The 26060-nt window shown below is 29.6% G+C and overlaps 4 protein-coding genes across 6 annotated transcripts; 2 read left to right on the top strand and 2 right to left on the bottom strand.

Moving 5' to 3' along the window:
• Positions 1-10197: 10197 nt before the first annotated feature.
• Positions 10198-12011, bottom strand: LOC105249514 (protein jagunal). The gene is made up of 4 exons (XM_011255040.3): positions 11692-12011; positions 11089-11230; positions 10652-10864; positions 10198-10451 (listed from the first exon to the last, which is right to left on the bottom strand). Exons 1-4 carry the CDS (start codon positions 11781-11783, stop codon positions 10323-10325), a joined length of 576 nt encoding a protein of 191 aa, XP_011253342.1. The 5' UTR covers positions 11784-12011; the 3' UTR covers positions 10198-10322.
• A 980-nt stretch (positions 12012-12991) lies between these two features.
• On the top strand, positions 12992-18100 carry LOC105249516 (cullin-1). 2 transcript variants are annotated; one of them, XM_011255041.3, is made up of 13 exons: positions 12992-13290; positions 13914-14131; positions 14247-14409; positions 14536-14754; positions 14831-15085; positions 15174-15467; positions 15564-15827; positions 15932-16111; positions 16360-16509; positions 16584-16823; positions 16949-17052; positions 17138-17357; positions 17580-18100. In XM_011255041.3, exons 2-13 carry the CDS (start codon positions 13971-13973, stop codon positions 17658-17660), a joined length of 2331 nt encoding a protein of 776 aa, XP_011253343.1. In that variant the 5' UTR covers positions 12992-13290; positions 13914-13970; the 3' UTR covers positions 17661-18100. The 2 variants fall into 2 exon arrangements, with proteins under 2 accessions (XP_011253343.1, XP_011253344.1); XM_011255042.3 differs by lacking the exon at positions 12992-13290 and adding an exon at positions 13309-13708.
• A 2130-nt stretch (positions 18101-20230) lies between these two features.
• LOC105249517 (polyamine-modulated factor 1-binding protein 1) lies at positions 20231-22691 on the bottom strand. Of its 2 annotated transcripts, none has more exons than XM_025408770.1 (6): positions 22562-22691; positions 21272-21850; positions 20951-21124; positions 20745-20879; positions 20539-20673; positions 20231-20461 (listed from the first exon to the last, which is right to left on the bottom strand). In XM_025408770.1, the coding sequence occupies exons 2-6, from the start codon at positions 21656-21658 to the stop codon at positions 20378-20380; spliced, it is 915 nt and encodes a 304-aa protein (XP_025264555.1). In that variant the 5' UTR covers positions 21659-21850; positions 22562-22691; the 3' UTR covers positions 20231-20377. The 2 variants fall into 2 exon arrangements, with proteins under 2 accessions (XP_025264555.1, XP_011253345.1); XM_011255043.3 differs by lacking the exon at positions 22562-22691 and adding an exon at positions 22259-22373.
• Positions 22360-25218, top strand: LOC105249518 (NAD-dependent protein deacetylase sirtuin-7). The gene is made up of 4 exons (XM_011255046.3): positions 22360-22553; positions 22713-22810; positions 23139-23354; positions 23703-25218. Exons 1-4 carry the CDS (start codon positions 22455-22457, stop codon positions 24868-24870), a joined length of 1581 nt encoding a protein of 526 aa, XP_011253348.1. The 5' UTR covers positions 22360-22454; the 3' UTR covers positions 24871-25218.
• Positions 25219-26060: the final 842 nt, after the last annotated feature.

Below are 26060 nucleotides of genomic sequence, written 5' to 3'. Positions count from 1 at the left end.
TTTTCTTCAGGCCACTTGAATTTACCTTTCGTTGATCCTGGCCACTTTCTCGCTCGATCTCTAATCAGAGATCGAAAAAAGAGATAAACACTCCTTCTTTTGCCGATTAATTACCGGCAAATGAACGTAAATATTTCACGCTCATCGTAACGAGATCGCTCGATTTTACGATCGTTCGTTAAATATTTGAATATAATTTTATTTTAACTCAAATAAAGCCAAATTACTACAAATTTCTGTATATTATATTTTCTAATAAAATATAAAATTCATGTGTGTGTATAACTTTTATCATATTACAAATTATTTAGTTAATTAATCATTTGACTTTATATTAAGTTAAAATAAAGTTTAAAAACAATATCTACAAACAAATTCTATGATGAATGAGCTATAAGAAATTAGAATAAAATAAGTGCGCGTTATAAAAATAAAGTAGCATCAAAAATTGATAAAATTGATAAAATTATTAATGCTCTTTATATCATAAATTGGACAAAATCTTTAAAAAAATAATTTCTTTTCTTGATTCGTTTTTTTTATTTAATATTTCAATACATTTTCGCAATAGATGCAAAGCATTTCGAAAGAATTTATTAATAGTTATTTAATTTAATCTGTCCTAGCTCATCCATTTTAAGGCAACGGATTTACTACAATCTACAATCTACATCTACATCTACAATGTCTACGAATCCGTTATCTTAAAGTTAAATAAAAATTTTACTCACTCACCGGCACTGATGCGCAACAGCGGAGTTATCGAAGCTACGTTGTCTATAACATACAAATATAAAATTCATTTATAATAATGTTCGCAAAATGCAATTAATATTTCAAAAAATTTTTATTGTTCGAAATTTTATATCCGATGTGTAAAATAATAAGCAGAGATAAACACGTATGGAAAAATTTTATAAATTTGTGAGACGGTTCTTTAAATAGAAAGTTTTACATGACTTTTATAAAAATCTTTTTCTCTATTCTCTTTAATTCATTTAAATAATAAGACCAAATTTTTATCCGTACAATTTATACCAATTGATATATAAATAACAAATATTCACCATCAGGTTGCTCCGCCGATGCAAGATGCCTCTCCCAAGCCTCCTCCTCCTCTCATGTTGTTGACGCGCGAACTTTTAACGACACTCCCGCACTCGCGAGCGATATTTTTATGTCGCTATTTTTGTTATTTTACGCGCGATACTAAACGGCACTCCCGCACTATTTCGATGCGATTAAAAATTTGGTCGCGCGATGTATATATTTAATATATATATACTTTGTACGACACTCCCGGTTTCGGAAAACGCGACAACGCGAAAACGCGGTAACGAAGCGCTTGCCGTCCGCGGCACGTTGACGGCATCGACGACGCGAAAGGGTACTTAGCTTCCCATTCAGGCATCTTAAGATTTATCAAAAATTGGAAAATTTAAGATAAACCTCAAGGCACCGTCCAGGTACTAAGCCCTCCCACCGCGACAAGGTGTACCCCATGGGAAGGTTATATTATACATAATTTTATATATAATATAATACATAATTTGAAATTTATTTTGTAATGTAGTATATAAATTTAAATTTGCAGATATAAACGATAAATAAAAATATAAAAGATAAAAGAAAATCTATTATATAAAGCAATGTTCAAAATAATTGATTATAAAACTAATTATTGCGCGCAATTAATTTTTACTTTTAAATAGATATATTTTCATGTTATAAATCGCGATATATATCGAACGTGCGCGACACAATCGACATACGCTGACATTCGTGCACTCGTAAATAATAACGCGATTTAAGATGTACAAGAATTTTAATAGACCGAGTAACATACAAGAATTCAGAATAATCGTAAAATAAATCACAAATAGACGCACGTCCGTACAACTTGACAGCTGGGCTCAGACTCTTCGACAGTGGTTGTTTATAACAATATCTTGGCAACGCGCGCGGAAACGATCTTCTTCGAAAGAATTCAACGGGTGAGGAATACAGCGGGACGGGGAGCGGGGACACAACAATATAATAAATAATGTATGTGATAAATAATTTATATTAACGACTCACATCATATCTCATTGGTCCATCCATTTCCAAAACCTCCTTTTTTCTTTTGCTTCCTTTGCTTTTTCCTCGTGGCACTTCAATCCTCGTTGCAATCATTTGAATTCCTCGTTGCACTTACACTCATTCACGAAAAGTTTTTTGTTACACTTTTAATTGTGTTCAGAGAAAAATTTGATAATATATGATATGTCTCACATCACTACTTCATTGCTCAAGAGTCACTGAGCGAATGATCGTAAGTCAGAAACATTATCGCGGTATTGTTTATATCGTTAAGGTTGACTATGTAAGAAAGAATTTGATGATACGTGAAACGTCTCTCACTACTCGAAGTCACTGTGCGAATGATAATAAAGCCACGTAACATATTAACAATAGCGCGCTACTGTTTATCAAGGTTGAATCACGGTGTTATTGATAATTCTTTCGTTGCCGAAATATACGTTTCTGTAATATAAAATATTTGCGCGAGGAATATTAAATTATGATAGTATTTTAATTTATTGATTAAGATTAATTGATTATTTATTAAACTATTCATCACTCATGAAGTCTTTCGTTATGCTAATTATTTGCATCCATAATTCGATTGTTTTACTTCGTGTTTTCTCATCAATCCAAATTATATTTATAGTCAAGTAGAATGATAAAATAACACGAATGGAATATATTTGTGACTCTAAGTATTAAAATAATAATTATTGTCTGTAAAGATTGCAAACATCGATGTGATTATTCAATATGTTGGATTCCTATCACATTAAATCGATTCTCGATTAAATTGTATATTGTTTAATTAACTAGGATTGAGAAAATTTAAAGCATTGGTCGAAATATACTAATTCTAATATTGTTGAAGAAATACTATAATAAGCATCAATGATCAAAAGATCATAATATATTTAATTCTCTTGTCCCCTTTCATGTATCCCCTGTTTCAATTTTTATTCGTAGTAATGAACGATTCGATAAATATTTATCGTTCCGATACAGTCATTTCATATCGTTTATCAAAAGTTAATTAATTTTTAATTATTAATATATAAATTATGTTTCGTACTAATCGTAATCGTGTTTAGTACAAAAATTATAACAATATACGAAGCGTTTCTCGTCACTACTTTATAACTCGAGAGTCACCGTGCGAATGATGACAAAGCGGTAACGTGTAGCGCGCTACTGTTTATATTTTATATTAAAGTCGAACACCGTGTTATCGATAATTTGTTGCCGAAATATTTTATACATTATAAAATATGCATTAACGCGGAATATTATTATAGAGAACACGAAATCAAACAATCGAATTATGAATGCAAATAATTAGCATAACGAAAGGCTCCGTGATAAATTGTTTATTAAATAATCAATTTTACTCAATAAAATAAAATACTTATATAATTTAATATTCCGCGTTAATGCATATTTTATCAAATATTTCAGCAACGAATTATCGATAACACGGTGTTCGACTTGGCAATATAAAATATAAACAGTAGCGCGCTATACATTACCGCTTTGTCATCATTCGCACGGTGACTCTCGAGTTATAAAGTAGTGACGAGAAACGCTTCGTATATTGTTATAATTTTTGTACTAAACACGATTACGATTAGTACGAAACATAATTTGCTATAAATATTAATAATTAAAAATTAATTAACTTTTGATAAACGATATGAAATGACTGTATCGGAACGATAAATATTTATCGAATCGTTCATTACTACGAATAAAAATTGAAACAGGGGATACATGAAAGGGGACAAGAGAATTAAATATATTATGATCTTTTGATCATTGATGCTTATTATAGTATTTCTTCAACAATATTAGAATTAGTATATTTCGACCAATGCTTTAAATTTTCTCAATCCTAGTTAATTAAACAATATACAATTTAATCGAGAATCGATTTAATGTGATAGGAATCCAACATATTGAATAATCACATCGATGTTTGCAATCTTTACAGACAATAATTATTATTTTAATACTTAGAGTCACAAATATATTCCATTCGTGTTATTTTATCATTCTACTTGACTATAAATATAATTTGGATTGATGAGAAAACACGAAGTAAAACAATCGAATTATGGATGCAAATAATTAGCATAACGAAAGACTTCATGAGTGATGAATAGTTTAATAAATAATCAATTAATCTTAATCAATAAATTAAAATACTATCATAATTTAATATTCCTCGCGCAAATATTTTATATTACAGAAACGTATATTTCGGCAACGAAAGAATTATCAATAACACCGTGATTCAACCTTGATAAACAGTAGCGCGCTATTGTTAATATGTTACGTGGCTTTATTATCATTCGCACAGTGACTTCGAGTAGTGAGAGACGTTTCACGTATCATCAAATTCTTTCTTACATAGTCAACCTTAACGATATAAACAATACCGCGATAATGTTTCTGACTTACGATCATTCGCTCAGTGACTCTTGAGCAATGAAGTAGTGATGTGAGACATATCATATATTATCAAATTTTTCTCTGAACACAATTAAAAGTGTAACAAGAAACTTTTCGTGAATGAGTGTAAGTGCAACGAGGAATTCAAATGATTGCAACGAGGATTGAAGTGCCACGAGGAAAAAGCAAAGGAAGCAAAAGAAAAAAGGAGGTTTTGGAAATGGATGGACCAATGAGATATGATGTGAGTCGTTAATATAAATTATTTATCACATACATTATTTATTATATTGTTGTGTCCCCGCTCCCCGTCTCGCTGTATTCCTCACCCGTTGAATTCTTTCGAAGAAGATCGTTTCCGCGCGCGTTGCCAAGATATTGTTATAAACAACCACTGTCGAAGAGTCTGAGCCCAGCTGTCAAGTTGTACGGACGTGCGTCTATTTGTGATTTATTTTACGATTATTCTGAATTCTTGTATGTTACTCGGTCTATTAAAATTCTTGTACATCTTAAATCGCGTTATTATTTACGAGTGCACGAATGTCAGCGTATGTCGATTGTGTCGCGCACGTTCGATATATATCGCGATTTATAACATGAAAATATATCTATTTAAAAGTAAAAATTAATTGCGCGCAATAATTAGTTTTATAATCAATTATTTTGAACATTGCTTTATATAATAGATTTTCTTTTATCTTTTATATTTTTATTTATCGTTTATATCTGCAAATTTAAATTTATATACTACATTACAAAATAAATTTCAAATTATGTATTATATTATATATAAAATTATGTATAATATAACCTTCCCATGGGGTACACCTTGTCGCGGTGGGAGGGCTTAGTACCTGGACGGTGCCTTGAGGTTTATCTTAAATTTTCCAATTTTTGATAAATCTTAAGATGCCTGAATGGGAAGCTAAGTACCCTTTCGCGTCGTCGATGCCGTCAACGTGCCGCGGACGGCAAGCGCTTCGTTACCGCGTTTTCGCGTTGTCGCGTTTTCCGAAACCGGGAGTGTCGTACAAAGTATATATATATTAAATATATACATCGCGCGACCAAATTTTTAATCGCATCGAAATAGTGCGGGAGTGCCGTTTAGTATCGCGCGTAAAATAACAAAAATAGCGACATAAAAATATCGCTCGCGAGTGCGGGAGTGTCGTTAAAAGTTCGCGCGTCAACAACATGAGAGGAGGAGGAGGCTTGGGAGAGGCATCTTGCATCGGCGGAGCAACCTGATGGTGAATATTTGTTATTTATATATCAATTGGTATAAATTGTACGGATAAAAATTTGGTCTTATTATTTAAATGAATTAAAGAGAATAGAGAAAAAGATTTTTATAAAAGTCATGTAAAACTTTCTATTTAAAGAACCGTCTCACAAATTTATAAAATTTTTCCATACGTGTTTATCTCTGCTTATTATTTTACACATCGGATATAAAATTTCGAACAATAAAAATTTTTTGAAATATTAATTGCATTTTGCGAACATTATTATAAATGAATTTTATATTTGTATGTTATAGACAACGTAGCTTCGATAACTCCGCTGTTGCGCATCAGTGCCGGTGAGTGAGTAAAATTTTTATTTAACTTTAAGATAACGGATTCGTAGACATTGTAGATGTAGATGTAGATTGTAGATTGTAGTAAATCCGTTGCCTTAAAATGGATGAGCTAGGACAGATTAAATTAAATAACTATTAATAAATTCTTTCGAAATGCTTTGCATCTATTGCGAAAATGTATTGAAATATTAAATAAAAAAAACGAATCAAGAAAAGAAATTATTTTTTTAAAGATTTTGTCCAATTTATGATATAAAGAGCATTAATAATTTTATCAATTTTATCAATTTTTGATGCTACTTTATTTTTATAACGCGCACTTATTTTATTCTAATTTCTTATAGCTCATCCATCATAGAATTTGTTTGTAGATATTGTTTTTAAACTTTATTTTAACTTAATATAAAGTCAAATGATTAATTAACTAAATAATTTGTAATATGATAAAAGTTATACACACACATGAATTTTATATTTTATTAGAAAATATAATATACAGAAATTTGTAGTAATTTGGCTTTATTTGAGTTAAAATAAAATTATATTCAAATATTTAACGAACGATCGTAAAATCGAGCGATCTCGTTGCGATAAGCGTGAAATATTTACGCTTATTTGCCGGTAATTAATCGTCAAAATAAGGAGTGTTTGTCTCTTTTTTCGATCTCTGATTAAAGATCAAATGAAAGTGGCCAGGATCAACGAAAGGTAAATTCAACTGGCCTGAAGAAAAGATTTCGTACAATAACACGTAATGTCGGACATTTATTCACGCGGTTAGGGCATGTAATTTAAAATATACGTGATTAGAGATAGGCTCGAATAGTTTAATCGAGAAATAGGATTATTAGAGCTATCAGGTGATTGTTAAGATTTTTTAATATTCCTTTTAAGAAGTAAAGGATTGTTAGGGCTGTTATGTGATGAATTTAGGTGATTAATATATTATGTATCTTTTAAAGAATCAGGAAATGTAGGTTTAAATAATATTAGGGAAAACAGATTAATAAATATTTCAATAATTATATTATTAGTATTAAGAATTTTTAAGGGATCAATATTTTTTGAGTGTTTCTTTATAAGTATTTTATTTATATAAGAATAAAAATTAAATTGTTAACACTCAATTATTTTTATAGTAATACGAATTCCTTTACGAAATTTTATGTATTTATGTAATACGAAATTTTATATGTTAATTTTATTTTATATTATTTTTTTTTATGTATATGAGAGCCCGCTAAATATGTCCCGCCGTGGTGTGCATTTTCCTCATTTAAAACAGAAAAAAGAGGATTATTAGGGTTATTAGGTGATAATTAAAATTTTTTTAATATTCCTTTAATGCTAACGAAAATATATTAAAATTCCAATAATCTTAGGAATTAATCATCTCTAATCTTGTCTAGACTATGTAAAATTTTTAGTAAATTTTATATTGTAAGATATTATGCATATATTTTGCATATACCTGATGCATATACCTGAAAACAAATGTCCATAGAAAGTATTCCGATGGAAGGAATAAGCATGGCAAGTGATGGTAATTTTTATGATGTTAATACAAAGGAATACTACAAACTATAATAATCCAAAAACTCGAAGAAAAAAATATATTGGATAGAAATGCATAATGATTGGAAACCTATTTATTCCCAGGTAGCAAGCACACGTCATTTTGACGTTTCAAACTGATCATTTTCGATTATATGTCGTCAGAATGACTGATTTGTTACATGATTTTATATTGATGTCTTGATATAACATTATTTTGACATCATTATTTCATGAACTAACTGACGATTATTTTATTATTAATATGATTATTTAGTACATCGATCTCATAAAAAAATTTTTTTTAATTTTTCATATAACATAACTTTCGCGATCAGATTTTAACCATTTTTTTTCGACGCATGCGTTTATCTGTGAATTATGTTGCTTGTATTCAATTTTTTATTATTATTTTTTATTATATAATTTGTTTTCAATTTTATTGTGCAAGTATTCAAATATTCATTAAATTAGTGAACAGTGAAAATATTAACTATATCAATCGAGTGTAATTAAAGTGCCAACAAATATATTTTTTATAGTAATATATTTTTAGAAATATATTTTTAAATAAATAATATATTTCTAAAAATATATTTTTTTATAATTTTTTTATAATACAGTTGGTTAACAAAATATATTTTTATAAAATGCAGGCAACGGAACACATTATTTGTTAAAATTTTGTATGATATTAGAAGTAAATTCTTTTATTTGTTTAAATAAAATAACAAATATAAAACTTGTGAGCTATTTTCTTACCATATTTGTTTTCCAGCGTTTTCAAATAAAGTAGTTTAATCGATCCTTTGAAGAATAGAATGGCTGTAATTGTTCAATGCTCTCGAATCGATTAATCTGCTTTATTCGACACAACGCTATTAAATATATTATGCTAATAAAAAGATGTCAAAATATGGTATATTTTATGACGTCAAAATGCGGTACATATCACGACGATGTCAAGAATCTGTGACATTAGACCGTTACTTTTACGTTATAAAAACGTCAAGAATTAGTCAGCGAATGACTAATTTGAAACATCAAAATGACGTGTGCTTCCTACCTGGGTAATGATTTATAATTTACTTTATTATTATATTTAATCATAGAGATGAAAACTGTAATACTTTACATTAAACTAGAGTCTTCTAATATAAGGTACAAATCAAATCATCGGCTTCGATTGCGGAATATCTAAATAACAATATCTTTACTTGAAGTAGAAGAATGCAATTTCATTAATAGAATCGCAAATTCATAAAACTTATATTTCAATTATCAAAATTTGAATCAATTAATATAATTCAATGTAAAATTTTAATCTCAAGAACGATTCATTATTGCGAAATGCATTCTCATGTATCAACAGTATTAAATGTATGAACAGAATATAGTACATACAATTTTAGATCAATGTAAAAATATGCATCAAACTAAAACAGTCTTTAGTCAGCGTTAATAATATAATTCATGGATTTAAAGTAAATTATACGACATCTCAACTAATTATTTTCGTTAAATCATTAAAAATAAATAAACGATGTTCAAAAATAATACTCAGATTCATGGGCGTAGCCAGACCTATGTTTTGGGGGAGAGACTAAAAAATATTTCTATATTTTTGTATATAGACTATTATTTATTTTTTTTATTAAATTGTTTATTCTATGTATTTTTTATTTTTGAAAATTACAAATTTAATACATAAAAATCAAATATACATAAACAGTTTGTACGTTAATTTTAAAGAGTATAATTTTAGATTTTTTTCCTAATGCGATTAAGTGAGGACATGAGCTTCTATTATAAAAAAACACATGAAGTTAAATAAACACATAAAGTTAAATAAACCAATAGAACCATAAAGTTAAATAAACCAATAGATGTTCGAAAGATTATAAAATAGCAAAGTAAATATTTATAAGTTAAATTTAAAATTTTAAAAATACAATTATGAAAAATCTAATTCTTTAATAAAGCAAATCGATTAAAAAATAAGCATAGTAAAAAAAATGGCATCGCATAAAAAATGGCGTAATTAAAGTTGAATATTGACTTGCCTTTTTTAATAATGAATAATTTGTAATCTAAAATAAATATATCTGTGATGTTACTTATATAAATAGATATACATTTGTTTGTAGAAATATATATTTATAGATAAATATCTTTTATGAGAAAAATGTTTTAAACTATTTGTAGTGATATTGTATTTTTATATGAAAAATTTATTTCGTTTTTGATATATTTGCTACTTTAGATTGTGAGTAATGATGGTAGATATTAAACACTAATATAAATTATTGTCTTATATTACTTCTTTATATGGCAGAAATGATCTACCCTGTTATAATATTGATAATTATTTATATTATTTAGTTCAATAGAGAAATATATATATTATTAAATAATAAAAATTCATAAATATCATCTTTTGATAAAGTATAAATCTAATTTATATATATTTTTGCTTATATACATAAGTACATATTTTGTCTTTTATATACATGTCATATATTTTTCATATATTTTGGATGCTATTTTTTAATAACAATTATATATTTTTGTTTTTAAAATAAACCATATATGAATACTCACATTCTGAAATATATCTGTAATTATATAAATTTATCAAATTTAATAAGGGCTTAGTCTATTGAGTTTAATCCATTTTTTTAGCACTCCGTGTTTTCCAGGCAACCAACAAATTCCAAGAAAAATATAAAGAGAAACAATGAACTTGTGAGGCTAAAAGGATAAATGCATACCAAAGTACGCCATATGGTAAACTCTGAAAAATAAATTGTGATATTAGTATAATACTTTTACTTAAAATATAAAACAGAAATTGTTTTTTCTTAATGAAAAAAATAAATCTTGCAAATATCAAATTAAATTAAATTAAAAACCAAATTAAATTTTTTATGGATAATTTTATGTGATAAAAAATTTAATCGAATAAAGTTGATCACTTTACAGATATAATCATACCTGCCACAAATAAATATCTTCGGATCCTAAAGTTAAGTACGTCCAGACATCCTTAAAGTAATACACGATGGCATATATCAATGGACCGTAACCTAGTAAAATGATACCTATCATGTATCTCTGCAATGTTTTAACGTTATTTTTTTTAATTGCTGACAGAGCAAGAAAAGATAATAATAAACTAGTGCACCATATGTATTCCCACCATAATGGCTAAAATAGAAAAAACAATAAATCAATTAAATAATGACATTTCTATCATGAATAAAAAAAAATATATGTATCGCATTTTTAATATATGTAAAATTGAATCACAAAGAGATACTTATTTTATTTTCTTAAATTTATTTATTTAAAATAAATGCTTATAATAAAATAAAGTATAATTAATCTAAATTCAATATTTATAATATTGGTCAAGATATTTTTTATTATACCTGTGGTATTTGTAGTTCTTCTACTTCTAAGATGAATATGTCTAGGTAATCTAATATATCAGCAGAAAGTTTGGCAAGCATGACAAAAAATAATAAATAGTGAAAAAATATACAATACTTCAGTCTTGATTTATTTGTTGCGCTGAAAATAAAAATAATATTTAATAAAAAATAGAAATAGGAATTTTTATACACATTCATCTTATATACTATATGTGTATGCCATATGTGTCATATTGTACATTAATTTGTAAGATAACATATGCACATTTAGATATATGTAGTTTTTTAATGAATTATATTAATTCGTATATTAGTATAAATGACGTGTAATCTGCTTCAAAACTTTATTTATTTAATATATAATACTTAAATAGTACTTAAATAGTACTTAAATAGTACTTTACATTGAAATGTGTATGTGCGTGTGTGTATCTATATATATATATATATATATATATATATATATATATATATAATAAAAATAAAAAAATAGAAAATATAATTAATATATTTAATTTATATTATTGGATCATCAATGAGTCATAAAGTTCGCAATAAAAAAATTTGAAAAAACTCCATATTTTTTAAAGAATTTCTCACCTAATTAGGTAGTGTGTTGCAATTTTTTGCCTATGATTATAGTCGCTTCCATCCGTCCCTAAGGCCTGGGAAAGAGTCATTTTCGAAGCCATAATTAGGAAAATTCTTTTTTTCGCGCGGAAATCTTCTCCAAATATGATTTAAATCTTGTTCAATCTGACAATTGAAGTCCGAGGCAATTTATACCACTGTTCATCAGCGAGTATTTAACTATTTTTAAACATTCCGCAAGCGAGAAAATGACCTGGTCTCAGAATATCAAGTAATACCTAGTGTGAACGTATTTCACCCAGTGATTCCATACTAACTAAAGACTGCGTTCCGATTCTCCACCTGGTGGGTAATAGTTGGATGAGTTAGTGATGGGCGGAGCCTAACAAAAAGAGTCCAAGAGAATGGCCGCATTCAGCGGACTCAACCGCTAAGTAGCAATCGAATATGATTGGTCTCTACTTTCAGGTCCGACCAATCAGCGTCGAGTTACATCGGAAAATCTAGTAATGTTGCCCAACTGTTGAGTTCGTTGAATGTGGCCAATTATAGAATCAGAACGCACTCACCATAATTTTCCAGCGGGAAAATTGAAAACTAAACACCAAATTGTTGCAAACATATATGAGCACCGGCGAGTTGTTGCATTAACTGCGATTGCTTTCAGTAACGATTTTCTTCGTTGTCACGTATTTTTTGATTATAACAATTCGAATTATTTTTATGTTTTTACAGACATTTTATGATAGATAAAACTGGCTACAAACACTTCAATAACATAAGAAATAATTAAGTAAAGATTTCTTTAACCTGATTGGTCAATCAAACGCTTCAAAGCGTTTCCTCGACTGTAACCAGAGCAGTGTTCCGATTAGGTGCGTGCGCATGTGCAACTTTGCATGTGAAATTACATTGTAATCTCTTAACAATATATTTACATAAGAGACATATTTACATATTTCGGTATAACCCTCAATTTTCGAATATCCACATAAATAACAATTTATCATATTTATGGTAAATAACAATTTACTATAAATAATAATTTTATTATTTTAATAATTTTATTATTTTTCTATCAATTCACTTATTACAAATCATAAAATTGTTTTATGACGTGAACGAAATTGAGGTTGTGTTGTCAGAATCAGAAACCATCCCATCAGATTGTCACTAAAATTGGTCACTAGAATTGATTCAGTTTTATGACGTAATCCGTTGTCTCCCCACTGAATTTTCGCTTCATGCTCCTGGCACATGCTCTTTCCTAGCACATACTCCTTCCTTCTTTATTCAATGGTCGCGAGGATCGTGTCACGGTTGGCGACACTGCGACCTAACCTATCGGAAACGAAGTAGCGGATGCGCGGGGTAAGTTTTTGGGTACGTTGGTTTCGGTTACTCGCGCGATTTCTCGCTGTGCTCATCGTTGCACGGGGGACGCGGAGGTAACGGGAAGGTTCTGACTTGTGAGTTTCTTACGGGGAAACAAACATCAACATTGTACGTCCGATATTCGCGGGACGGAGCTGACTCAGCACCGCATTTTCGCACAGGAGAATCGTCCTTCGACAACGTTGTTGCCTGTTATGTGGTGAACGTCGATAGGTAAGTTGGGCGCTTTTGTTCGCTCGCGACCGATGATGCTCTTTCTTCCGAAGCTTTCGCGAAAAAAAAAATATAATATTCAAAAAGAGAAAGAGAGAGAGAGAGAGACGGAGCGAAGAACACGAGTTCGTTTGTGCTCCGACATTTCTGTTACTCCCTCACTCTGTCTCTCTCCATCTCTATCTCTCTGTTTCTCCCGACGAACGAGTCGCGTATTGCACGATGTAACGGAATCCCTGACTTCGACTAACCTTTTCCTTTCATATATTTCTTGCTTCTCGTGAATACAAATTTTGGCGTCAATTCAGTAAAATGTGACCTGGAATACACATTTGTTCAGTTATTCAGTTTTCTATTGTTAAGATCTCAAGTTACACAGTGTTCTGAACAACTACTGTGAATAATACAAGCTGTTATTGTAAATTCAATCAATTGTGTTGTATTTTAAATATTTAATATAGAGATATTATATTGAATTTCTTTCATCTTTCTTTATTTTATTATTATAGAAATTGTACTTTGCACTGCTATAGATATGTATACACTATAAGTGTCTGGATTTCATTGTAGTGCAGAATTAATATTACATTTATACAGAATTAATATTATATTTATCTTCGCAGAAATTGTAGTCGTACCTAGTAACAGTGACGCTCACTCGACAAGCATATAGGAACAGAATGTCAGGGCATAGAGGTGGAGGGGCTGGAAGCCATCAAGGTGGCCCTCCAGGCCTCAAGCAGATTGATTTAGATCAAATTTGGGGAGACTTACGCGAAGGCATAGAACAAGTTTATAACAGACAATGTATGTTGAAACCTAGATACATCGAGTTGTACACGTATCCTTTGTATTAGAGAAGATGTTTCTTCCTATTCTTATGTTTCTGCTTTTTCCGTTTTAAATTTTGATCTTCAAATACGATATTTTCCTGCTACGTTGCAAAATTTCTATAGACATGTATATAATTATTGCACAAGCGTTCATCAACAACTAACTAGGACATCGAGCAAGAGTAAAAAGGGACAAATTCAACAAGGAGGTGCACAATTAGTGGGATTGGAATTATACAAACGTCTACGTGAATTTCTTAGGAATTATCTTATCAGCTTACTCAAAGTAAATACATATAATACATATAATGTAAATACATATAATGTAAATACATATAATGTACTTTTAGTTAAAAAAGAATTTTGAGTAAAAATATATAAATATTATTACAACACAATTTCTTATATACAGCATGGTGTTGATTTAATGGACGAAGATGTATTGCAATTCTACACAAGACAATGGGAGGAATATCAGTTCAGCAGTAAAGTGTTAAATGGTGTATGTGCATATCTCAATCGTCATTGGGTACGCAGAGAGTGCGAGGAGGGTCGCAAAGGAATTTATGAAATTTATCAGTTAGCCTTGGTAACCTGGCGAGATAACTTGTTTAGGCATTTACATAAACAAGTAAATAATCTTTCTGCCAATATCAATACATATTTTATTCTAGCTTATCGAGTATAATCTGTGTAATCTTTCTCAGGTTACTAATGCAGTGCTTAAATTAATCGAACGAGAACGTAATGGTGAAACGATAAACACTCGATTAGTCAGTGGGGTCATCAATTGTTACGTAGAATTGGGTTTAAATGAAGATGATCCAGGTTCTAAAGGACAAAATTTAACAGTATATAAAGATTCCTTTGAAAATATCTTTCTCGAAGATACCGAACGATTTTATAATCGTGAAAGTTCCGAATTTCTTAGACAAAACCCTGTAACAGAATATATGAAAAAAGTAAGTTTGAAAAAAAATATATTGTAGTAAAATATACAAGGACGTATTTTATATGTTTACATGTAAATATTTTACTGTGTGTATATAGGCAGAACAGAGATTATTGGAAGAACAGAAGCGAGTGCGCGTTTATCTGCATCAAACGACTCACGAGCGATTGGCCAAAACATGCGAAAGAGTACTTATCGAGAAACACCTGGACATATTTCATTCCGAATTCCAGAATTTGCTGGATGCTGATAAGAATACAGATTTGGGTAGAATGTATCAGCTAGTAGCGAGAATACCGAATGGTCTCGGAGAATTGAGAAATCTCTTGGAAAGCCACATAGCTAATCAGGGACTTGCAGCTATAGATAAATGCGGCGACTCTGCGGCTAATGTACATGTGATTTTAATATAATTGCATTATGTATGCAAATGTGTAATGATTACAATGTCGAGGAATCGCATATTGACAATTCATTTTTGTTTTCAGGATCCGAAAATTTACGTCAACACAATCTTAGAGGTACACAAAAAGTATAATGCCTTAGTGCTGGTTGCATTTAACAATGATAGCGGCTTTGTCGCGGCCTTGGATAAAGCTTGCGGACGATTTATCAATAGCAATTCTGTTACAAGAGCAGCCAATAGCAGCAGTAAGTCACCCGAATTATTAGCTAAATACTGCGATTTGCTGCTAAAAAAGAGCAGTAAAAATCCGGAAGAAGCAGAACTTGAAGATACTCTTAACCAAGTTGTAAGTATTCAAGTAATAAAGTTATATTTTTCTTTTTCATTAATTTTTTATCTAAACGATTTTTTGTGAAGAAATGATCATAATTGTAATCTCCTTCTTTGTAGATGGTAGTATTTAAATACATTGAAGATAAAGATGTATTCCAGAAGTTTTATAGTAAGATGCTAGCAAAACGATTAGTGCAACACATGTCTGCTAGTGACGATGCAGAGGCTTCTATGATCTCTAAACTAAAACAAGCTTGTGGATTTGAATATACTTCAAAGTTACAACGTATGTTCCAGGTAGGATAATGTATTTTATTGAATTATATATAGAGAAAAATTGCATTTTGATTTATTTAATTTATTATATATAGAGAAAAAATGCATTTTAATTTATTCAATTTATTTATCAATAGATCTATTGGCTAATTCATTTTATTATTAAAGCTTATTTCACTTTATTATTAAATAATAATAAATAAACATATAGCAATACAACTGTAATCTGAAACTGTAATCTGTAATCTGTAAACTGAATCTGTTCACAGGATATTGGTGTGTCAAAAGATCTAAATGAACAATTTAGGAGACATCTGACAAATTCTGCTGAACCTTTGGACATAGATTTTAGCATACAAGTTTTATCTTCTGGTTCATGGCCATTCCAACAGTCTTTTACATTTTCTTTGCCAACAGAGGTAAAACTATAAATATCATATAAATTTTTCTTTTAAATATTAAACATTTATTTATTTGAGAATTTAATTTGCAGCTGGAGAGATCTGTGCATAGGTTCACTACTTTCTACAGTTCACAACATAGTGGCAGAAAATTAAATTGGTTGTATAATATGTCTAAAGGAGAGTTACATACAAATTGTTTCAAAAATAGGTATACATTGCAAGCATCAACTTTTCAAATGGCAGTTTTGTTAGCATATAATGGATCTACATCATGGACAATACAACAATTGCAATATGCGACTCAAATAAAAATGGACTTTTTACTACAGGTAATATAGCATAATACTCTAAAGATAATATAATAGCACAGAAGGTTTATACTCTAGAAGCATAATACTCTAAAGATAATATAATAGCACAGAAATACAAGAATATTAAAACTTGCTTTATACAGGTTGTTCAAATACTTTTGAAAGCTAAGCTTTTAACTGCAGCTAGCGATGATGTAGCTGAACTGACTCCATTGTCGACGGTAGAACTTTTTACAGGATACAAAAAGTATATGTCGTTTATATATGTCGTCTATTATCTGCATTATATAATTTATATAATTGATTTAAAACTATTTTACTTATTTTAACAGCAAAAAACTAAGGGTAAATATTAATATACCTATGAAGACAGAATTAAAGGTTGAACAAGAGACTACACACAAGCACATAGAAGAAGATAGGAAACTTCTAATTCAGGCAGCAATTGTTAGAATTATGAAAATGCGAAAAGTATTGAAGCATCAACAGTTGGTGGCAGAAGTATTGAACCAATTAAGTTCTAGATTCAAGCCGAGAGTACATGTCATTAAGGTAAGATATTCATCTATCTTTAAAAAATTCTTTATATATAATATTATATTACTTACATAATGAAACGTTATATATGCCGTTATATAAACAATATTTATTCTTAATATTTTTTCTTGATTCAAATGAATGTGTAACAATTGTTGTAATATTATACAACAAGTATAATATTGTAGGACAATGTTTTATTAGAAATGGATTTTGAATTCTCTTTCTCTTTTCCAGAAATGTATAGATATTTTAATTGAAAAAGAATATTTGGAACGCACAGAGGGTCAAAAGGACACTTATAGCTATCTGGCATGATCAGTCGATTTAGGACAACGATACAGCAGCAGCCATATACATAAAACGAAAATAAACTTACATTATCATTGCTATATACGTATCAGGATATTTATTTAAGTTTCAAATGTAATTATCCATATTTTTATTCTGTACATGGATGCCTTTGTACCGTATTGTCCTTCTCTGGTCGCATTTAGGAAAGACTCTGGCTTTTTATATATCTTTCAAGAGATGTATACATGCAATGTCATCTAAAAAAAGAGGCATTGATAAAATTATTTCATAATTATCATGATCAATGTGCTAGGTGTGTTACTGTCTGTGCTATTTTCTATATAAAATAGAGCATACTGCTTGGCCATAGTATCACAGAACACATAATGAAATTTTAAGTAATCTACAGAATATTATAGCAAATAAATGATTAAAAAATGTGCATTTTTATCTCATTGCTAATAAATCATTAATATTTTTCGGTTTTCCAATTGTGAAAATATTAAAGAATAATCTATTTTCCATAAAATAAGAAATACTACGAGAATGAAGAAAATAAAAAAAGCATGTTATTACATCTATAAAAAGATCATTGTAAATTATATTATTGGTTTTTATATATGTATGTGTCTGTGTGTGTATATATATAGTATCATATATACATCCATATATAATATATATACACACACACACACAAAGAAATGCAATAAATATAATCAAACAGATTATAAAACATTTTCTCGAGCACATAGATAGTAATGCATTTTAGCAAAAAAAAAGCCCAACTTTTATGATAGATATATTTGAGACCAGAAAATTTTATATTAACATGGATACAAAATTCCATCATTGCAATGATAGCAATTTAATTGCTTTTGCATATAGTGTAATTTCGCCAATTCTGTCCTAGATAAAATTACAAAGATAAGATCTACAACACATGATTTCGTATTGAAAATTGAATGCTAACATTAATTCGTATAATTAGCGACTGAGATCAAAATTGATATCGACAAAATTACATTTAAGAATGCAAAATATGTCTAGAGGTAGTGGATCGCCTCAATTATCCTTAGGCTGAAACAGGGTTTAAGGATCAATATGTTGATTCTTAACTTATTAATGATGAATTTTGAGTAAATTTGTTTAAATTTTTGTAAAATTTTTATTAATGTAGTAGAGAAAAATATTTGGTATTTACAGTGCAATATGGAAACCGTACGAATCTGTGGATGAATAAAAAAAATAGCTACAAGATAATACATAAATTTCAACTTCAATACTCAACAGGAAGAATTCTGTATAAACGTTTGAAAGTTATAATCGTTTCAAGATTGATTTTGAAACTCGATATACATATAAATGAACGAGAGAGAAAAAGAAAAAACGTTTAGAACATCTTAAATATTTGCATAAATGTATCACGATCCCTAGATATTCGGATATTAGTCGGACATTTTCCTTGTGACATATTGTCGATGATAAAAAAAAAGGCTGAAGAACAAGGGAGAAATAAATTGAGAATTATTGTAATTAAACCATATTATATAATACTTGCCTGCAGGGCAACAACTACATACATATTTAGATACAGCAAGCATTATAACTTAATGTATTTTATTAAATAAAGTGTACTGCGAATTTTTTCAAATTACGAAAAACAAATGTAATATTCAAGTTAAGTTGTGTGCAAAAATGGATATTGACTTATACTATATATAGTTCTTATCCATATACTTGTGATATTCGCTATTATTTAATATCTCTATATAAATGAGCAATTGTTTATGACGAATTGTTTGCGAAAATAATTTTGATCGCGCTTTTGTAAGTTTTAGACATGTACTACAACGGTATACATCATCTTAGGCTAAGAATTAGGATCCATTGCAGAAGGAATGCTCTTGTATTATTCAGCGAAATAACATTAATAATTTTGAGAAGAGGAGAGACGCATATTTTTAAATTCAGTGTATAGCTCGTCGCGTGACACTTTTCAATATGTCACGATATTGTAAAAGCAAATAATGAATATTTATACTCGCGTCAAAATGCGCGGCGAAAATCTGATGCTTTGAATTTTTGTACACTAAGAGTTTGTTATTGTCAGTTATTATTCCTTGCACGCATGCGTGCGCATACATACACACACAAATACACACAAGTTATGTAAATAAACTGACATAAATAAACTGTGAATGAGGCATTTGAAATTGTCAAGGAGAAAAATTATTTAAATTCGATATGTAATCATCAAAATCAAATTTTTTTGTACTGTTTCTCATTATACTTTTTTCTCTTCTTTTTATACTTTTTTTCGGTTGTAATTTTTGTGTAAAAGATAATTATCAAAAATATTTGCGAAAAATTTGATTTCCATAGGCGAGTGCCAATGTAAATGTTATATTTTTTTTGAACAATGACTAAAAATCCGCAATTTTTATAAACTTTTTCACATTTTCTTTTTTCAAATATACCTTTGTTATTTTGTGTAATATTAAATTGTGATGCAAAATGAAACAAAAATATTCATAAAATTATGAGTACTAATTTATAAATATCATATTTGTTGAAAAAATACGAAATATTTTGATTTTAATAATGTTTAATCTTGATATGTCAAAAAACACACAAGCACTCTGTTAAAAAATGCACATTATAAGATATTATTGACAGAATGACATTTGTCTTATCTTTCTCTTATAGAATCAAATAGTAATAGTCTTTCAATAAATATTTTATCAGAGCTGCTGAGGTTTCCACTCCAATAATTTTGTAAAGTCTTCTTCTGTTAAACGAATTTGCCCATTTGACATTAGATACATCTGTAAAATTATAAGATTATAAAGTTGCATTACATGTCATGTAAATAGAAGAAATTATTGAATTTTAATATATATACATTTTGTTTCTTCAAATTATCTATAAGTAGCATTTGCTTCTTAAATGCTTGCACTAATTCATTTCGCTGTTTTTCCAAGCTTTTTATGGCTATTCTCTTGTCTTCTTGTAATTTCCTAATTGAATTCCTTAATTCCTATAAAGTAGATGATATATATAGCAAGATTTTGTACATATTTATATTAAATACACTCTATTTAAGTGTACCTTTTCTTCTATTTGCCTACATTTTAATGCATTCCTAAGTTTTTCATTACTTTCTAGAGATCTATTTAATCTCACATCATAATTAGTCGATTGCTGATTTAATGTATTTATTTCCTTCTTAAGACCTTCCAACTCCTAGAAGAAGATATTAGCATAAGAAATCAATAATAATGCCAATACATATTACAACAAAGATATATAAATACCTTTTTTAAGGAACTATTTTCACTGTTCAAAACTTGACAGTTTGATATTGCATCAGAGTTTTTGTTTTCTAGCTTTGTGATTGTATCATTTAATGTTCCTACTTGATTATGCAATTTAATTTGAATATCATCAAGTTTTTTATTTCCCACTTCTAATTCTTTACAATAATCACACTACAAACACAATTATAAATTTATTTTTTACAGATTGTAGAATATTGTATGGAAAAAAAATGTATATTGTGTATTTTTAATTTTTTATGGGCTCTTTGCAAACATTATACAACAAAGTTGTATAATCTTGATAAAGCAAAGAATTACCTTTTTATTATACTCAAGTTGCATTGCCTGTAGCTCTTTATACAACATATCTATCTTGCCTTTAAGCAATGTAACAATAGCATTATTTCCTACACTATTATCCTTTTTTAATGAAACTTCGACATTATTGTCTTTTTTTGGTGGAATTTCAACAATTCCATCTAATGTTCTTGATTGTTTATCTGTCTTTAATGTTTTCTCTTCCGAATGTATCGTTTTTACATCTTTCGTTATAAAATTTAAGTACGATTGATTCGCATTGCTAAACAAATTATCACGAGCATGGATGACAGAATCAACCTCCTTTATCATATCATTTGTCTTCTGTTGAAGCTCGCGATTCAATCTATGAAACTCTTTTTCCTTAGCTAATAAATCATCGGACATTTTTAAATAATATTTATATACATGATACAAATTAAAGAAGGTAACTACGACAATCTCAGGTAGAGGCCAATCAAGGCCAATCAGGAGGGGTTTCCTCTCTTTTGTTCGGCCAATCAAATACTTTGAAGTATTTACAACGCCAAGAATGGAATTATTGAAGAAATTGTCGAAAAATTTTTAATGCAATTTTTCCTGCAAATTATAAACAGAAATTAATATGAGAGAACCACTATTATGGATATATCAAACTAGAAATCAATATAAAAAAATCACGAATCCGAAATTTTATTTTTCGCAAATTTCTCTTTTTTTTTTATAAAATATCAATTATTTTTTTTATTTGCAGGTACATTTTCCTGAGTGAAAAATACGTAGGGAAAACTCGTTACAACGGCGAATAAAAAAAAATCAAGAGTCGCCTGATCACGTGATCATATTAGAGTGAATAAGCGAATGACGGATACACCGCGATACAATTTGACACTTACAAATTAGAGACTGTGCATGTGACTCTTCTAGGACAGGAGTGGGAACGGAGGGGAGATCTTAGAATTCGATTGCAATTGAAAAAGCCTTGGAGGAGTCTTGTTGATCGATTACCTGTCATTTGTCATATATCTCGCTACGCGTTATACCAAGACAAAACGGAATCCTTTATCGACATTGCAAGATACCTCGAGCGAGAGACGCCGACCAACGTCGACGCTCATTCGCAGATTGTGCAGCGAATTGATCGAGACGCGGTTATATCAAGTATGATAATGGTACGGCACTGTGTATGTCGTTTTGATTAAAGATGGAGGAAACGGGTAACGAGAAATTCCTATCGCGAAGACGTTCCGCCGCTTTGAAGGCCTTTAAAGTCAAGGATGAGAGAGTAGCCACCTTAAAGAAGGTACGTACGAGTCAATATCATTGTTTAATCCCGTTCGCAGGCCCATCTTTTACGTATCGTCCGAATTCTGACTCATCGTCCGGCACCCACAATGTCTCTTTTTAAGCGGAGATATATCGTAAACAAATCTCGCTCGAGCGTGACACTTTTTTTTTTCAGGTGGCAGCGATTTTACAAAAATCGGAAATAGATCGAACGGCGGAAGAAACTGGGATATTGGCCTCCTGCAGCGATGTAGTGAAAGAGGTTAATTTACGGTAATAATCTCTTTTTTTCCTTTTGTAAAAATGTAAGTTTTTTTTAGAATTATTTTTGCAGACGCTTTCATTTATAATTAATTTTACCTTGAAAGGAAGCTACTTGTGTAAGATTTCTAAAGTTTACCTCTTTAGAAATCTCAATGTTTTTACAGTATTTAATCCTAAGAATTTTTATGCTATGAATATAAATTATATTTTTTTTTGTATACAATAAAATATTTAAAAGTATAATATCTATATATATATATAAAAAAAACATAGTAATGTAATATTTGAATTTTTTAAAAAACATTAAAAGTTGTTTATAACATGTATATATTTGTAGACAAGAAAAACGACATAAGATAAAAGCAAGATTAGAAGAAGTTGAAGATGCCACTGAGATTTTGGATGAAAAATGTATGCGCTTGGCAGCAGCAATCAGCAGAGCGACATCCCTCACAGTGTACACTGGTGCTGGTATTAGTACAGCAGCATCTATTCCTGATTATAGAGGAACTAATGGTGTTTGGACTCGTATGCAACAAGGAAAAGACATTGGGTAGGGATCTTAATTAAAACTTAATATAACATATCAGTTATTTCTTCATATTTTCTTTCTTAATTAGAAAGTTGTTACGCAATAAAACTTGCGAAAGATTTCACAAATATACTTATCTCTATAATTCTAATTATTTTATTCCTATTCATATTTATATCAACTATCTATTTTTATTATTTGCATCATAGATATTTTTTTGATATTGTGAATTATCAGTGATAGAAATAATATAACAATTTAAATCATAATTTAATAATTTCAATATCATTACAATATACTAATTTAAAAGAAATTCTACATTTACTATCTATATATTTATTATTATTATTTATTACACTCTTTTAACAGAAATCATGATCTGAGTCAAGCTGAGCCAACATTAACACATATGGCGCTTTATGCATTGTACAAAGCGCGCGTTCTCAAATATGTAGTTTCTCAAAACTGCGATGGATTACACTTACGCAGTGGTATCCCACGCAATCTTCTGTCGGAAGTTCATGGTAACATGTATGTAGAAGTTTGTAGGGCATGTAAACCATTTAAAGAATATTGGAGGCTCTTTGACGTCACTGAAAAGACTGCTCGATATCAGCATGGTACAGGAAGATTATGCCACAGATGTAATTCACTGTTGCAAGATTCCATTGTTCATTTCGGTGAGAGAGGTAATCTACCTTGGCCAATCAATTGGAGCGGAGCATCTAGAGCTGCAAAGCAAGCAGATATTATACTATGTTTAGGTTCTAGTCTAAAAGTTCTCAAAAAGTATCCGTGGTTATGGCAGATGGATAAACCCGTTCACAAAAGAGCTTCCCTCTACATTGTCAATTTGCAATGGACCCCGAAAGACGAAAATGCAGTTTTAAAGATAAATGGAAAATGCGACGAAGTGATGAAGAGAGTAATGAGTCATCTTGGTTTAGAGATACCACAATATAATCGTACAAAGGATCCTATCTTCTTTCATGCTATAAAACTTCAAAACAGTGAACAACTCACTACGACTCAACCGTGTCTCGAGGAGCCGACAATTAAGAAGGAGCCTTTGAGTCAAAGTAGCGATGAGAATGTGAAGTGTACAGTGCAACAAACTGATGACAAAGAAGATGACTGTATATCGACGGTAACGGTAACTGACACATCAACTGCCTATCCAGCTCCTTTTTTCGCCGCGTTACCATTCTTATCCATGGGCTTGCCATTTCCTCCTATGTACATGTACCCTCAATTAACGCCATTGTTTTATTATCCCTTCATCCAAGCACCGAATGCACAGATAGAGGCGCCGAAACCCAAGCCAGCTTGTTCGTTTTGTATGGAAAATGAGGGCTCTCTTACCTGTTTGTATTATCAGCGTGACGGAGAGTGTCTTACACCAACGAAGACGGAGAACGAACAGAAGCAGGAAGAAGGTACATTGGTGATTCGTGCGGACACTCCGAGCATAGCATCTCCAAAGAATCCAGGTTGGTTTGGTAAAGGATACCGTAAAGGTATGAGAAGGAAGCGGTAGCATCTGCTCTTTATAATACGCCCAACGCTTTTTTGGTCCTCGCTCTTTATCGAGATTATAATATAACCTTGTATTGTACGATATAATAACGTACATAAGTATTTAAAGTCGCCATATCGTAATAAAACTGCATATTTTGTAGGTTTATAGTAATTTGATTCCAGTATTCGAAGCTTTAACAAATAGACTGAAATTTTGGAAATGAATTCTAATAACACACAAAAAGAATCTATCATTTGTATCCATTTCAGAAAGATTACTTTTTCAAGATTTGTACTTCTCTCATATAAAAACAAGATGAGGAAATAAGCTGCACATTTCGATTGGAGATTATTTTAAGAAAATATTTTATTAATTATTAACAAAACATATTTTATTGTTTTATTGTTTTATGAATATTTTTATCAATTATTCTATCGGACTGTATTTTGCATACTAATATTTTCAAAAGTGTTTCTCTTCCCATATTTGCAACAATATGCTGTCAATAGGCTGAGATAAACGTAGAAATAGTAAATAAATTTTATTTAATACATTTATTTATAACTAAATTAAATAAAGTAAATTTTTAATAGTTCTCAAATTTTTCAGGTACTCGTTAGAAATCATAATGTTGGCAAGTTACTTTTTCGGTAACTTGTAAAACAATAATTCCGTATCTTTATATTTATTACTTCATCTAAAGCGTCCTTATTTGTATTAATCAAAACCAGGTTAATACTTGCCTCTATCATACATTCAATCTATATATCGAGCTCATATGCTGTAACACACGATAATTAAGAGTATGCAAATACTTTAATATTTATATATATATATATATATATATATATATATATCTTAGGGTATATTTTATTAGACTACAGGAATATATTGCGAGCATTATCATTGTTCAACATATTTTTATATAAAATAGTTAAAAACAATCATTTCCTTCATCACACATTTTAATAACTTTATATAATTTAAATTATTACTATTGCTCTTGTTATTTATCTAATATATTTCATAGATATAGGTAGAAAAAGATAGACTTGACAAATCATTAAATATATATTAGTGATATGTGTGTATATGTATATAAACATATACATACATATACGGATTGCATTTTTTTTTATTTCTCATTTACACAAATAAGATATGTAATGTAATGTAACTGTCAACTATTAGTATAGTTTATACATGTC

Source organism: Camponotus floridanus, unplaced genomic scaffold (assembly GCF_003227725.1).
Source record: "Camponotus floridanus strain SB8 unplaced genomic scaffold, Cflo_v7.5 scaffold23, whole genome shotgun sequence".
NCBI classification, from domain to species: Eukaryota; Metazoa; Arthropoda; class Insecta; order Hymenoptera; family Formicidae; genus Camponotus; species Camponotus floridanus.
The sequence above is the reverse complement of the archived record's forward strand: the minus strand, read 5'-3'. Positions and strand labels throughout refer to the sequence as shown.

Coding starts and splice junctions, on each gene's coding strand:
- LOC105249517 (XM_025408770.1), bottom strand. CDS start 21,658: ATGTCCGATGATTTATTAGCTAAGGAAAAAGAGTTTCATAGATTGAAT. Junction 21,125..21,271: donor AACTTGAGTATAATAAAAAG/GTAATTCTTTGC, acceptor TTGTGTTTGTAG/TGTGATTATTGTAAAGAATT. Junction 20,462..20,538: donor ATAATTTGAAGAAACAAAAT/GTATATATATTA, acceptor ATAATTTTACAG/ATGTATCTAATGTCAAATGG.
- LOC105249516 (XM_011255041.3), top strand. CDS start 13,971: ATGTCAGGGCATAGAGGTGGAGGGGCTGGAAGCCATCAAGGTGGCCCT. Junction 15,468..15,563: donor GCGGCGACTCTGCGGCTAAT/GTACATGTGATT, acceptor TTTTGTTTTCAG/GATCCGAAAATTTACGTCAA. Junction 17,358..17,579: donor CGAGAGTACATGTCATTAAG/GTAAGATATTCA, acceptor TCTCTTTTCCAG/AAATGTATAGATATTTTAAT.
- LOC105249514 (XM_011255040.3), bottom strand. CDS start 11,783: ATGGCTTCGAAAATGACTCTTTCCCAGGCCTTAGGGACGGATGGAAGC. Junction 10,865..11,088: donor AAGAACTACAAATACCACAG/GTATAATAAAAA, acceptor TTTCTATTTTAG/CCATTATGGTGGGAATACAT. Junction 10,452..10,651: donor AAGATATTTATTTGTGGCAG/GTATGATTATAT, acceptor TTTATTTTTCAG/AGTTTACCATATGGCGTACT.
- LOC105249518 (XM_011255046.3), top strand. CDS start 22,455: ATGGAGGAAACGGGTAACGAGAAATTCCTATCGCGAAGACGTTCCGCC. Junction 22,554..22,712: donor GAGTAGCCACCTTAAAGAAG/GTACGTACGAGT, acceptor TTTTTTTTTCAG/GTGGCAGCGATTTTACAAAA. Junction 22,811..23,138: donor GTGAAAGAGGTTAATTTACG/GTAATAATCTCT, acceptor ATATATTTGTAG/ACAAGAAAAACGACATAAGA.